Source organism: Gavialis gangeticus, unplaced genomic scaffold (genome assembly GCF_001723915.1).
Source record: "Gavialis gangeticus isolate Ggan-Ray unplaced genomic scaffold, GavGan_comp1, whole genome shotgun sequence".
Taxonomy (NCBI): Eukaryota; Metazoa; Chordata; order Crocodylia; family Gavialidae; genus Gavialis; species Gavialis gangeticus.
Window position 1 is genome coordinate 42,645,178 of NW_017728998.1, and position 15,254 is coordinate 42,660,431.

General features: G+C 45.1%; 1 protein-coding gene and 1 long non-coding RNA gene across 3 annotated transcripts in view; one reads left to right on the top strand and one right to left on the bottom strand.

The window, feature by feature from the left end:
- AMFR (autocrine motility factor receptor) overlaps positions 1–15,254 on the bottom strand; it is a 69,892-nt gene that overhangs the window by 10,350 nt on the left and 44,288 nt on the right. Inside the window, exon 13 of one of the 2 annotated variants that reach the window (XM_019505785.1) lies at positions 84–268. The exons of the other annotated variant lie outside the window; for it this stretch is intronic. Coding sequence (XP_019361330.1) covers positions 84–268 — 185 coding nt within the window. The remainder of the gene's footprint in view (positions 1–83; positions 269–15,254) is intronic. 2 annotated transcript variants of the gene reach the window in all.
- On the top strand, positions 3,202–12,596 carry LOC109289652. Its single transcript, XR_002095442.1, has 3 exons — positions 3,202–6,453; positions 8,397–8,399; positions 12,585–12,596. It is a non-coding gene; the product is annotated as an uncharacterized LOC109289652 (long non-coding RNA).

Sequence of the window (15,254 nt, forward strand, 5' to 3'; positions counted from 1 at the left end):
AGACTCTGTTTTTCTGTACAACAAGCACCCTACAAGTTATTCTAATTAATCAGTCAATATGAATGGTCAGCGACGAAGCATACTTTCGAGCCTGCTGTAACAGGTCTTCCTTTCGCTGAACTAACATCCGCTGTCTTTCATCAGCCGACTTGGAGAAGCGACTTCCTCTTGCCTCAAAGTCTTCTGTCTCACTGGGCTCTAATTCCATTTCACTGAATTCCACCACTTCTTCCAGCCTTGGATTAAGTTCAAGCGGCACTCTCTCAGTCTAAGATAAAGAAAGGAAAGCAAAAGAGAAACTGCTAACAGAGGCTTGTGTCAGAACAAGCTACAGCCTAATATTTACACTTACTGAAAAGTTTCATCTTATAAAATAAATATAGGGATATTGGACTCCTTGCTTAGATATCACATTTCTTTGTGCTCTTCAAAGTTTCAGCCAAAATATGCAAAGACAAGTCAAAATATGTTGAAGACAGACTTCCATGAAGCTTTGTCTTATCTACAATGTCAGGTCATGCTACTTGTAGATAACACCACTAATCATGAGACTGACAATTTCCAAATACAAAGATGCAAACCTCTCATTTAAAACCCATTTAAAAATGAACTGTGGGTTTCTATAGATAATTAAATTTTTAGATATAATTAAAAAGCCAAGGCAAAAATATTGCTATAATAAGAGGACTCTCCCTCTCTCTGCAATAGAGTAGCCAGAGAAAATAGCTAAACAGAAAACCTCAGAGAAAAGGCACAGTAGATTATTTAATAAATTGAGTAATAGCCCCAGTGGCCACTCCATCCTGCTACACTGTAAATACTAGCATTCAGCAGGTGTTTGGATCTCATGACTTTAACTTTGTTTTTTTTAAGTCCTGCAGACCAAATGCATGCAAAACTGCCACTGAGACAGCGCTGAGGAATGAGGCCTTGTTTTGTTACTAATCAACTCTAGTGAGTTGTTGGAGAGATTTTAAACCAACCATCAACAGCCCTGTTTTTACATACCTCTGTGCCCTGCTTCTCTTTGGAATGGGACCTTCACATCACACTCGTACCACTGGTGCAGGAGTTCCACTCATGGCTCTGCACTCAGCGCACTGTACACAAACGCCTATTGAAAAGCTCTATGCAACTTTATAATGCTAGATAAATCAAGAGCCTTCTCTGTTCCGTTTACTGCTGTGAGCTGTATCTACTTAGTGGGCTGAACTTGGAAGAATAGACAGATACAATCCAATTAAGCAAGCTCCATCTTCCACAATGTTTCAAACTGTTGCTTAATACACTTGCCAGAAATTGCCAAGTTGCCAGAAATTCTGTTGTGATTGACTGAATTATCTAGGCAAAAAGTTGATGAAGCTAAATGAACAAATATCAGCTAAAGATGGTTAAAATACTGAATGCCTAAACTGAAGCTGAGGAGCTAATTTATTAATAGACAATACCAAGCTCTTTGTAGTCACTTTTCCAATAAGGATGTTTTACATTACAAAGCTTGACATTTGCAAACGATCTCAACCCCGAACATGCCACAAACTGAGAATTTGCTTTTCCTTTCCTGGGGTAGGGAAACAGCACTGCTACCACCATCGTCACAATTACCACCCTCCCACATAGCACAATCTGTGTGAGATCTAAAAGCGTTTCATCTAGGAGGCTAGTACCACCTCCATTTTTACAGATGGGGAAATGGATTCACAGCATGGTCACTAAGCAGGCTAATGGCAGATCTGAGAATAGAACTTGTCTCTTTCTTCCAAGTGTCAATCCCATGTTCTATCTACTTGTCTCCAGAGAGTGTGGCATGACCAGGGATCTGGGTTTTCTGTTTCCCACGAAGAAAGCCACAGATTTCTCATTTTTAGCAGAGAAAACGTGGATTTCCCCTTTTAGCCAAGAAACCCACGGATTTCCCACTTTTGCCAAGAGCTCTAAGAGCTCTTGGCAAAAGGAGCGGAAAAGCCCTACCCCTACCTGGAGGGGCAGGAGGAGGGGGAGGGAGAGGCACTCCAGCCGGGATCGGGGTGTTGCAGCCAACGGAGTGCCTGGCTGCATGGGCAACTGGTGCTACCTTAGTCAGGGTGTGCATGTGCCCCCCCTGCAACCAGTCCCACCGACCAGAGTGGGGGTCCCCCCACAGGCAATCCTGCAGTCTGGGGCGGTGGGGTCCCATGTGATCCCACAAAGGCCGATCACTGTGCTTGCTGCAGCTGCTTTCAGGAATGGCTGTGGCTGCTTCTGGGAGCAAGCGCTGGCCACAGCCAATCCCAAAAGCGGCTAAGCAGTGAGTACAGCCATCAGGGAGAGCACCAACACTCTCAGGGGCTGTGTGTGCACCCCCTACATTTTGCCACTGCCTGGCTGCCTGCATGTGAAGCACTAGTAGTCCAACCGGGCTCAGTGCCTCCATGTTTAAGGCACAGCCAGCCAGGCACCTTGGCTGGGATCATGTGTGTAAAGGTGGCCAGGCACTCCAGCTGGGAAGGGGGTGGGGGGGCTTGCAGCTGGCCAGAGTGCCTGGCCAGCTGCATGTGAAACATGGTGGCACTGAGCCTGGTTGGGCCACTAGTGCTGCGCGTGCAGGCAACCAGGCCCTCCAGCCAGGATCAGGGGTGTAAACGTGGCTGGAGACTCTGGCGGAGATTGGGGATGTAAAGGCAGACAGGGACTCTGGCAGGGATCAGGGGTCTGCAGCTGGCCACAGTGCCTGGCTGCCTGCACGTGAAGCACTAGCAGCCCGACTGGGCTTGGCACCTCCACGCTTCATGTGCAGCTGGCCAGGCACTCTGGCCAGCTGCAAACCCCCAATCCCCACTGGAGTGCCTGGCCACCTGCATGTGTAACATGGAGGCGCTGGGCTGGGCGGGCTCCACACCTCCACATGCAGCTTCCTGCAGGATACTGCACACAGAGGCATGGAAACTGTTCAGGCTGATGGCGGGGGCTTTTATACCACCCCCCCCACACTTGCACCTGCTTGCAAACACCATGCTCAAGCCCACCCCCGCAACACTTCACCCTCCTACAAACCCAACATTCACATCCAACACCTTCACAAATCCCACCCCTGCAACACACACACACACACACACCAACCCCCCATCCATACAAAAGTACCTGCATATATTCCTAAGGATGGGTCAAATACCGTTATATTTAGTTTAATTTATATTTTTTAAAGCAATTAATTTTGCATAATGTTGTTGAGTTTTGCTGTACGTTTTTTTGAATTTTTCTGCACATAATTCCCTGGGTTGTACAGAGTGGTCTCAGCTGTGGCCCTAGCCCCTTCTCACCCTGTGGGACTGCCTAGGGACTTCTTCACAGCCTACTACCTCCCAGTCAGGGAGCCTGCCCCAAGTCTTCCACCCATTCACAGCACCTGCAAGCATGCCATCAGTATCCCATTGTCTTCCATTGCTCCCAGGATCTTGCCTGTCCCCATCCCTCTCCACCTCCTACATGCTACAACCGCATGAAGTGTCAAGCAGGCTTTGGAAGTGGGCATTTGGAACTAGTTGACCTTAAGCTGTCGTAAGATTTAAGAATAAGAGTCCAGTAAGAAAGCAGTAATATTTATTTACAGCTGTTTACATACATTTAACTCCGTTCTCTATTAAGCATATAGACTAAAGGAGTGAAAGAGAAGCGTGATACAAATTGCAAAATCAGAAAGTCCCAGGATTCGCAATAGAGAAGTATGACGAGTCTTTGTGGCAGCAGTAAACATATCATTTTATCTTTGTGTGTCTTCATGTGTGCCACTGGTTTTTACAGTTTAAATAAATTGTTGTTGGCAGTTTTAATGAAGACTGAACCGGTCACCTCAATCTGACTTGTGGGGTAACTACTGACCTCCATTTAATCAGTAACCCTGGTTGGTCTAACCAGCAAGACATGGTTAACTGGTGACCCCGGTGATTTTTGGTGGCTTGATTCCCACTGTGGTTCAGTAGGACAGAGCAAATGATGGCTCAGGGGCAAATCAAAACACCAGTTCTAACCAGTTCTTAGGTTTTGGTTCAGTTTCAATTGGACTCCCAGTTAGAGCAGGGGGCAGTGGAACTCAAGGAAGCTGTGAAGTCTCCTGCACTGGAGGTGTTCAAGAAGAGGTTGGTCTGCCACCATTCAGGGATATGCCAACGCTCCTCCTGAGACTCAGCCCTGGATAGTCCTAGCTACAGGGTCTTGCCCATCTGGTTCAGAGTCGGACTGATGCTGTGCTGCATTGGGGTCAGGAATGAGTTTTCCCCTGGTCAGATTGGTAGAGACTGTGGGGGGTTGTCTTCCTCTGCAGTAGGGGCACATCTTCTACTTGGAATCTTACACCAGCTGCTGACTGGCTGCACTGGGCCAGGCCCCACAGGCAGTGCCGGCTGGCACCTGGCAGTCCTGTGTTGCTCCCAGACTCCTGTCCCTGCATTTCAAGGCCACAGTTTGCTCTACAGGGGAAAGGCTTTTCTTTCCCCCCTGGCACCTTTTCTGCTTGGAATGAAGGAGTCCGTTTTTTTCCCCAGGCCCAACAAAAATGCAGGGCTCGCTTGCTTTCTTTCATGGAAAATACTTGATTTCGTGCTTTCAGTGAAAAAAGTACAACTGAGAATTAAGTTCGTCCCTATGTAACAAGGGCTCGCGTGTTTGATACATCTCAAATTTTACTTCAGCCTCCAGACATCATATTCAAGTCCTGAAAAGATGCCAAAGACTGTGAAACTCACACCTAAAGACCGTGTTGCCGAGTTTGGCAAAAGTAAGTTTCACACTGACGGTACCATGCTGTTCTGCATTACATGCAATAAGGCTGTAGATCATGTTCAAAGGTAGACAATTATGGAACACATGGAAAGTGCTAAGCATAAACAGAACCAAGAGACACGAAGAGAGGACACTGAAAAAGCACAGCCATCAAAGAAACAATGCACTGTGACTGCAGCATTCCAGCGTTCTACAGCTGCCAAACCCCACTGTGACACCATCATTTTGAATTTTGTTCAAATGTGTTTAAAAGCACCATTCATCTGCATAAAATGGATTTATCTGTTGTCAGGGATCTTCGGAGCAAGTACATTAATGGAAGTGGTGCCATTCCCAAGTCAGACCAATTGTATTCCCACAAATTGGCTCTTTCTGAAGAGGAAAAACAGAGCCTTCTTGAAGTTTCCCTCCAAGTTTTTACTGCTGTGCTTGCTGACAGAACAACTGACTTCCAAAACAGACCAGTTTTCAACATTTTATTTCAGGTGCTAAGCACGCTAACGTTCCCAAACCACAGCTGGTAAAGACAGTGTGCCTGAGGAAAGTTAATCATGCCGCCATTGCAAAAGCCTTGATTCCTTGTCTGATGGAATTTGCCATCCCACGAGAGAATATTGGCATTTGTAACAGACAATGCAAACTACATGGTGAAGGCTTGGAACGATGTGCTTTGTGGCCTGTGGTCAAACTGTGTACATATTCATTGCTATGCACATATAGTTGCTTTGGCAGGAACTACTTGGCAAGAGACCTTCAAGCAAGTGGATCGCTTTGTTGCTTTAATGAAGTCACTTTTAGTAAAAGCTCCAGATTGTCATGCATGATTCTTGACATACTTGGAGGATCAGAATACTGATTCACCAGCACTTCCACCAGAACCAGTTGTGACCACGTGGAACACATGGTTCAATTGCATCAAGTACCATGCACAGTATTCCTGGCTCTATCATGGGTTTGTGAAACTTGAACAAACAGAACAAGGGAATACAGCTGTTCTGCAGGAACTGGCCAGCCTGTTGGCAATAGCAGACCTGCACAATGATGTGAAGTACACTGCAGAGAACTGTGGATGCCTGGTGACAGCACCGGACTTTTTATACTTCCAGAAATACCAAGTACACAAAGTGTACAACACTGTCTTGCATTTAATTTTGTGGTTGGAGCACCTTGTTTTAGCAACTGATAATGTGAGATGATCCACAGCTGCTCAGAGTGCTGCTGATAAACTGAGACAGAACAGCATGAAAAGTAAACAGCCAGCAGTTGATTTTCTCTGCACTGTTTGAGCACTGGATCCTAAACAAATCGGTTCTGTCTGTATAGATTACAAAACTGTGAAATCAGAATTAAAGCTGCCCAGGGAGTGTAGCATGTAATGGCCAGTGCATTTAGGAATTGTCAAAGATGGGTTTGCAGATGTTGAGGATCCTATTCAGTTGTGGACGGCTGTTGAAGACGGCATTCCCAACCCACAAAATATGCAGTGGTTCTCCTGTAACTCACTATAAATTCATTTGACATGGAAAGAAATTTCATCAAACTTGGGGTTCTTCTCAGTGCTCAGCATCAAAGTCCGAAAGCTGAAAATGTAGCTGGAATCCTGCAACTATACTTTAATTCCCCAGAGTAACTGAGAAACTTTCCCCTTTGTCCTGTAATAAACCTGGCTTTTGTTGATACATTGCTTGCAAGGGAGTTTGTTCATCCAGTTTAAATCTAGTTGTCCCAGGTTTCTCAGTGGGGGCTTAAGCTAAAGCTAAACTTATTTGAGACCTCTTAAAACTTGCCCCCAGGCCTTACTGCTGCCAACAGGTGCAGGGAATAAACAGCAGGGGTCAGCAATGCTCAGATCCACAAAGCAGGGGGTGGGGGGCAGAAGAAACACAGCCACAGTTGGACCCACACCCTAGTACATGAGGGGAGCTGCTGCAAGCAAGCAGTTTTCCTGCGCGGCCCCGCTATGCCCTACCACACTGGGTTACACATGCTGCATTGCAGAGGCCCTGGGGGAGGGCAGCAGGGCCAGGAGCAAAAGTCCACAGTGCGTACCCAGCCTTCCCTTGCCCCCCCCCACAGATTTGGAGGGCACAGGTCCCCCCTGCCTCCCAGGAGCGCATGCTGCCACTGGGAGCCAGCCCTGCCCCCATCAAGCCCGCAGCAAGCAGGCAGCAGTGGGGGAGCCAACCAGTGCTCCCTCTGCTGCAGCTGCCTTCTGTTGGAGGCAGGGAACTGAGTCCCTGGCCCCACAGCCCCAGCAGCTGGGGGCCCCCTCTGGCAAGGCTGGGGGGCCAGGGCCCATGAGCGAGGGGCAAGGGACACATGAGCAGGGCTGTGGGGGGAAAGAGGGACACCAGCAGGGCTGGGAAGGCTGTGGAGGGGGAAGTGAGGGGCACCATCATGGCCAGTGGGGGGCTGAGGGGGACCTTTAATTTTAATAATGGATTTTGGGGGTTGTTTGGTTGGGGGAGGGGTTGTTGTTTTTGGTTTGTTTGTTTGTTTGTTTGTTTAAACCAGAGAATCTGCAATTTTTTTTTAATCAGAGAAAACCAGGATCCCTGGGCATGACATGTCTGGTGACATGAATCCAACCTTCCAAGTCATTAATGTGTAATTATTGATGATCAAACATTAGTAGCTACATCTCTCCAGAGGCCTGCCAAGATACCCTTCAAGACTAAAGAAATTAAAGTGAGAAACACATCTCTCGCAGGAGGTGACAGACTGTATAAGGAAATCAGATTTGTTTAGAAGCCATCCCTTTTAGGGGACACTACAAATCCAGTCTTTGAGAGAGGGCAGGGTAGAGTCACCTCTTACAGAGCAGTTGGGCCCAATTTTTTTGGCAGGTGTGCCACAGATCAGTCCCATACCCTCCCTGAGGACCACTCCCCTTCCTCTGCTTTCTGTTCCCTGCCCTGTGCTCCCTACGCAGAACAGCAAATTAAGCAATTTGCTGCTCTGCCTTCTGCTTCCTGTTCTATCTGCTACTGTGCCCTCTTCCTGATCTGCCTGTGCCTTATCAGGTAGGCCACCTCATTATACACTGACTAATTCAGAGATGCATACGCTTTCTTAAGCAACAGTTTACTTTGGCGGATGCTGCAAAAGGACTTTTTATATGAAAGTCTTTTCATAGCATCTGACAAAGCAAGCTGTTGCTTACGAAAGCTTATGCATCTCAATCTGTAAAATGTAACTCTACCCTGCCTTCAGACTAACACAAGTCACTCTTTCAAAGAGCAGAGGATGGATTTCCATCATGATGACACTTATTCACCAAACAGAGCCTCTCTGCTCAAGAGGAAAGAGTAAAACATTGCATAAGGCCTGCAAGTCTGAGCTTAGAAATTTAATTTATGTGGGAAGCTACTGGACTCTATTGTGACTGAAGTGGTAGCCTCCCCTCCCCCATGTTCCCCCCCCACAAAAAAGAAAACTGCAATGGAACCAAGAACTGCTGTTTACCAATGTAGTCTGAAAGCATACATATTTATACCATGTTTTATGATGACCTTGGAGATGATTAAAAAGATACTCCCCAATATTTAGTGTTTTCTGAAGGTGGGATTCCCTATGGAGCCCTACTCTGGGGCACATTTGCATGCTGATGTAATAGTGAAGTTCAGACTGCTTCTAAGGAAGTGAATGTGCCAGGAAAGGGTTCTAAGAACACCGTATGCTCAAGTATAGTTTGCAGAAGATGGCAACAAAGAGGAAATTTGAATGGTCATAAATCTGGAGGAGTTTGCCAGCTTTCCCACCCAGTTCACAGCAGCACAAACACTGCTCATCAATAAAGGAAGCTACTTCAACTGTCACTACTGGTGTCTCCTGAAGTATCTCACTACACATGACAGCTGACCTACAGGGCTCATGTGAGAACTGAGCTGATGAACCATGACATTACTAAACCACTGTAGGGCAAGTCAACAGTGTTCTCCCACCATGTTGTCATATATTATCAGGTCCCCTCTAAATAAAGATGTTGCTGGCCAGAGCTAAACATGGCAACTTCAAGAAATACATTACTTAAGCCAAATGCCTGAGTAAGAAGCTTAGCTATCGTTTGCCATCCCAGCGGACTGCCCTAACAACCGTAATGCATTAAAGAGGCAACACATGGTCCATGTCGGTTTCTACAGCCTAGCTGCTGAGACTCGCATTCACTCACTGTGTCCATTTTATCATCCAGATACATGCTGATTGCAGTGTGCTGACAGCAGAAACCTCAAGAGACTAGCAACATCAACATTAAAAAGTGTACAAGGCACAGATTTCAACAGCTCGCACGCAAACAAGTCAAGTTATTTCTGTACCAAGGAACACATCAGTGGACCCGGCTGACTAACAGAACATCTTTGGAGAACAAGTGACAATGCATCAAAAGTGAATCAAAAATGAAATGTCAACAGCCAAGTTAAAATAATAGTAACACGATAAACTCAAATAAAATGAATGCTCTCTGAAATGCAAACATGACTTTGTATGAGTAACAATATGGAGGGGGATTATATATCACTGAGTCCCACCCCAGCTGAGGCAGAGGGATAACATAACTGAGTGCTGTAGGACACTCACAGGAACAGCCTTGGAGCAGGAGACCAGTTGCTCTACCTAACTTTCTGGAATCTCCCAGATGATAGAACAAGAGCTCTCTAGCATCTATTCCACCAAGCTCTGCAGGCGAATCTCCACAATCCCAGTATCAGAAGATAGCAGCTATAGAAAAAAAAATCAGTTTGGGATTCTCCTGCCCACAGTTACAAAAGTTACCAGTCAATGAGCTTAAGAGGCCATGTCAGTGAGGACTAAATTAAAAAAAAGAGAGAGACTGTAAGAGTCCCAGGTGAAAAGAAAATGGCAGAAGAAACATCATCCTACCACAGTTTTCTCTCTAATTTTACTCAAAAACCAAAGGGTGGAAGACAGGCAAGAATATCAGAATCAAGATAACTCTTCCTTCAGCAACAGCTGAACTACCATTCTTGAAGGAAGCTAGTATCACAACTAAGTTCTCAACCACTCTAGTATTTTATCAAAAAGAATAGACTATGGCAAGACTAAAGTCAGACCAGATTCTCAAGTGTAACTACTTCCACAATTCAGAATCTACTCCTCTTGCAGACTTCAAGGAATTAACTACACTAAGAGTTTCTGTAAGGGCTGATGGGTTCTCTGTAGCACCTATGGTCATAGTATCCAAGACTAACCATATACATGCTTAGAGGTATGTGTGTGGGAAGTGTTAACTAAAGAGATTCCCAGGCAGCCACTCTAATTAAAACACCTCACTGTTGCATGTATTAAGCCCCCACAGGTTTAAAAATGGCTGTAGGACATTTTATCTAAACCCCATTCAACATGGTTTAGTTAAAGCACCCCACAGCCATTTAAAAAACACACAGGAGCTTAACACACGACACTTCGGCAACACCGCAGCATTCTAATTAAGAAGTTGAACAGTCTCAGTTAAATCAAATCTGCTCCAACACGTTCCAATTAGAATGACAAAAAGCACATGTATAGGCAGCCTAAGGTTTTGCCAAAATCTTCACCTCTCAAGACAGATTAACTGTGCCCTTAAAGGGTTTTCAAAACTTTCCCTTTGGGACTTAGAAGCTACACCCCCAGAACTCGTGACTAATCCTAAAAGACACCTGCCACTGGAGAAACAAAGATCCCTTTAAATGACCTTGTTAAATTAGATGGCTTGATTTTAAAGTGAAGGGAAGTATAAGCTTAGAGAATTTGGTTAGAATGAGGTGTTCCAGAAAAAAAAGGAAAATGTACAAAGTGTTGAGCAAAGAGGGAGAAGAGCATTCTATCCTTGGCTGATGCTATGTGACATTTGATATGGTGCCATAGAAAGAGATTACACATTGCACCTTACAAAGAGATTGAAAGCATGGTCGAGATTTTTGAAAGTGGCCCATGATTTTGGGTGCAGAACTTGATGTACACTAATCACAGCTCATTTAGAAAGGACAAGTACTCCATGTTTTGTGAAAAAAAACACTTAGCATTTCAAGGCATGCATCAAAGAAACCCCAAAACAAGTCAACTTTTTTAATCTTCCCTGAATTCTTGTTCAAGTTCCTTAAAATATACATTATAGTGAATCACAAGAAGAGAGGAGGGTTCTCACATACCAAAGTCAGATACTTTAAAGTATGCCAATTCCCTCACAACACTGATTTCAGATAAAAAATAAATCTTGAGAGTCAGAGGGGGAAGATTAACAATTTTGGATGTTGCAGAGGAATGTGAATTTTGAATTTAGTGAGGAGTGGAAGGTTGAAACTGGACATGAAGAAAATTTCAGGTCTCAGGGCAATGCATCTGGCTGAAAAGCTGGCTATGTTGTATATATGATCCCATCAAGGAAAACTCAAAACTTAAAGGGAATGGTCACAGATATTCTTCCTGGGTCATCACCAAGTGATGAAAGAATTAACATGGACCTGGTCATCAGCATGAAGAGATCCAGGATTTACTAAAAGAGGGTACAGCACTAGAGATGTGAAGGCCCAGAAAAAAAACCTAGGAAAAAAAACGTGGAAAAACGGTTTTTTCTTGAGGACTTTTTTTGGTGTTTTCCCCCCCCCCCCCAAAAGGCTGGAAAAATTTAAACATTTTGGAAAATTTTAAAAAACCTCTTATGAAATATTTTCTCTTAGAATGATGAATAAAATGTTTAAGATAAGGTGTTCATATATCGCTACCCTTCACTCCCCAAAAATGTTTTCTAATAACTATGTAATAGGAAGACTTTTACATAAGACTATCTACAATATCAGACCATTACAATTCCTGTACACCGAGGACAAGCAGTACAACAGAACTCTCAAATACAAGAGAAAGATGCATTTCTGCCCCCATGGGGCACTGCCATTTTCACAAGAGAAGGAAGAAGGATTCAGTTCCTTCTTTGCTTGTGGACTTCCTCTATTGTTGACTTTTGATCTAGAGCTTGGTGGATCTGCTCCCGTCCTGACTAGGCCTCAAAGCACAGGGAGTGGACACTGGCAGCAGCATCCATTTGTTTCTGTAGAGATTAGAAACAAGGAGCTTATTGCCCTACTTGCTCAAAAGCCTCAGGAAAGGAGACAGAGCAAGTCTAAACATTTTGGAGTTGGAAGGAACCTGCCTCCTCCTGGCCCTGTGACCTTGAGATCCACAGAAGTACAGAAGCAGTACAAACAAGCTGAAAGAAAGTATATTTCTTTATTGAAAAGTAAGAGTTTAAATTTATCTGAATTCAGTATATTAAACTGTATTTTATCTGCATTAGTATATTTTTATAACCTATGTAATTCATAATTGAATTCCCAATCTGCTGTTTTGTGACAAATCACCTAACCTTAGCAGTGAGCTGAGGCCTGCAGGGCAGGGAAGTTGCTCACAGTCAACTCTGAGAAGACCTCTCCTCCATCCATTACTAAATTTGTATATGCTGTAGCTTAGTGTGTATATATATGCAAGCTAGACACTAAATTACATTTTTCTTTTTTCTCCCTCAGAAAAAATGGTGCGATCAACTTCTGGCATATGGAATCATTTCCACACTGCAAGTCATTCTGAGGGGAAAAAAAATGTGATTTGCAAATACCAGCAAATGAAACATGCATTTCCACATGCTATTAGGATAACCAAACACGTCCTTGTATGTAAGAAGTGTCCTGCAGACATTAAAAAAATCCTTCATGGGTGTAAGTGAGGAGGAGGTAGATCATGATGATGAAAGTGCAAGTAGCTCTTTCCAACATTCTTGATCCAAAAGTCCTCCTACTGCTGCTGCTTTTTCTATAAACACCAGCATCACAAAGGGTTGCCCAGTCAACTTCCTCAAGTAACCAAATATTCATAGGCGATGCATAGGGGAGGCATGGGGGGCATATGCCCCCCCATGAGATTGGCCTTCACTGGCCAGTGCATGGGGGGGCAACCACTGATGCCCCCCTGAGAATGTGGGGGTGCCAAGAGAAGTGCCGGCAGCACTTCTGGGTTTACCACTGGCACTTACGCCGGAGGTGGCGATCAGCCACTAGGAAACCCACCCTGGCACTCGCCCCAGTCAGTGATCAGCCGCTAGGGGACCCCCAGGATCAGGAGGCACCAGTAGCCTATGCAAATATTGCAACCAGCTATATACAAAAGACTCAGTAGCTTAATTTGTAGACAAGATGACACCTGAAGGTCAGGAAAAAAACTGACCAAGCTCTTGCAAGGGCAATATATTCTTCTGGGACGCCATTGTCAATAACTGAAAATGAATACTGGAAGCTTTAAATTACTAAGACCATAATACCGTTTGCCCAGCAGACATTCATATATTGCAAGGCTGGACGGGACCTTGGAAGATCATCAGGTCCAGTGCACCAAGCAGGAAAGATAACTGGGGGTCAGGTGACCCCAACAAGGCAACTGTCTAGTCTCCTCTTTAAGACTTCCAGGGTAGGTGACTGCACCTCTGGAAGGAGGAGCTTATTCCACAATCTGGACACCCCGACTGTGAAGAAGTTTTTTATAATGTTGAGCCTGAATCGATCTTCCAGTCATTACTCCAGGTTTTCCCCTTGGGTGCCCTGGTGAACAGTTGCTCACCAAGCCCTTGATGTATTCCTCTAGTGTAGCAGTAAGCTACTACCTGGTCCCCTCTCAGCCTTCTTTTCCTCAGGCTGAAGAGTCCCAGATCCCTCAGTCTTTCTTCATACGGCTTGCCTTTTAAGACTCTGATCATACGAGTGGCTCTTCTTTGGACTCTCTCAAACTTATCCACGTCCTTGTTAAAGTGTAGTGCCCAGAACTGGATGCAGTACTCTAGCTGCAGTCTCACCAGTGCTGAGCAGTCCAAAAGAATCACCTCCTTGGTTTTGCTGGAGAGGCATACCAGAGTATTATTTGCCCTACTGGCTACAGCATCACACTGCCAGCTCATATTCATACTGTAGTCTATTATTACCCCCAGGTCCCTTTCATTCGTGGTGCTAGTCAGTTCGGTGCTGCCAAGCCTGCAGGCGTGTTGGGGGTTGCTCGTCCTGAGGTGGAGCACTTTACATTTTTCAATGTTGAACGTCATCAGATTGTGACCCGCCCAACTTGCTAGCCTGTCTCTGTAGCCTAACTTCAAGTGTGACCATGCTCCTCCATAACTTAATATCGTCCACAAACTTGGCCAGTGAGCTCTTCACCCCCACATCCAAATCGTTAAAAATGTTGAAAAGTACTGGACCAAGCACCAACCCCTGTGGCACACCGCTGCCCACTTCTAGCCCAGATGACACAGATCCATTCACTAACAACTCTCTGGGTCCTATCCTGCAGCCAGTCTCTCAGGCACCTGACTGTCTCAGAGTTAAGCCCACAATCCTCCAATTTTCCCACAAGGCCATTGTGGGATACTAGATCAAAGGCCTTTTGGAAGTCCAGGTATACAATGTCAACCTGCTCTGTCATGTCCAAGTGGCAATTTACCTGGTCATAGAAAGAGATGAGTTTGGTAAGGCAAGACCTACCCATGATGCTAGCTGTCATTCAGAATCTTACCTTCTGCAAGCTTATCGCAGATAGATTCCTTGATGAACTTTCTAGGATTTTCCCTAGGATGAAAGTTAGGTGAACTGGCTTATAGTTACCTGGGTCCTCCCTCCTGCCCTTCTTGTGGATGGGTACAACACTGGCCGGCCCTCTTCCAGTCCTTAGGGACTTCTCCAGAGTGCCACAAGTTGTGGAAGAGTTTTTCCAGGGGTCCCACAATGACTTCAGCCAGCTCCTTCACCACTCTTGGATGAAGAAGATCATCCAGTCCCGCTGACTTGTATATGTCTATTTTTTTTTTTTAACTGGTCCTACACCAATTCTACGGCAATAGTAGGAAGGCCTATTCCTACCATGCTCATCCTCTACTCTACCTGGCGTGGTTTTCCCCTTGGTTTGGTGAAAGACAGGAGGCAAAGTAGTCATTCAGGAGTTCAGCTTCCTCCTGAGTACCAGTAACCAGCTCTCCTGAGTTGAGTAATGGTCCCACACTCTCATTTGTTGTCCTCCTGTTCCCTATGTACCTAAAAAAGGATTTCTTCTTGTCCTTGATTCCCTTTGCTAATTTAAGTTTGGCTGCTGCTTTAGCCTGTCCTATTTGTTCCCTGTAAATGCAGGCCATTGTGGAACAGTCCTCCTTGGGGCCCACTCCAAGCTTGTTTATAAGCCTCTTTCTTAAGAGGACCGTGATTTCCCCGTTTAGCCAAGAGGGCTTCCCAGCCAGTTATCTTTTCTCTGCATGGGAATGGACTTTCTTTGTGATTCAAGGTTTGTGTTCTTAAGAAACAACTCTTCATGCACATCTTTCACCTTTGGTCCTGAAGCAAGCCTCTTTTTAGAGTCAGAATATGAACGTGTAATACAATCTGTGCAAGGGAAAAACAAAAAAACAAAACAAAGCACTGTCTTGCAGTACTTACAGATGGATGGACAAATGAGTGAGCAGAAGGAATCATAAA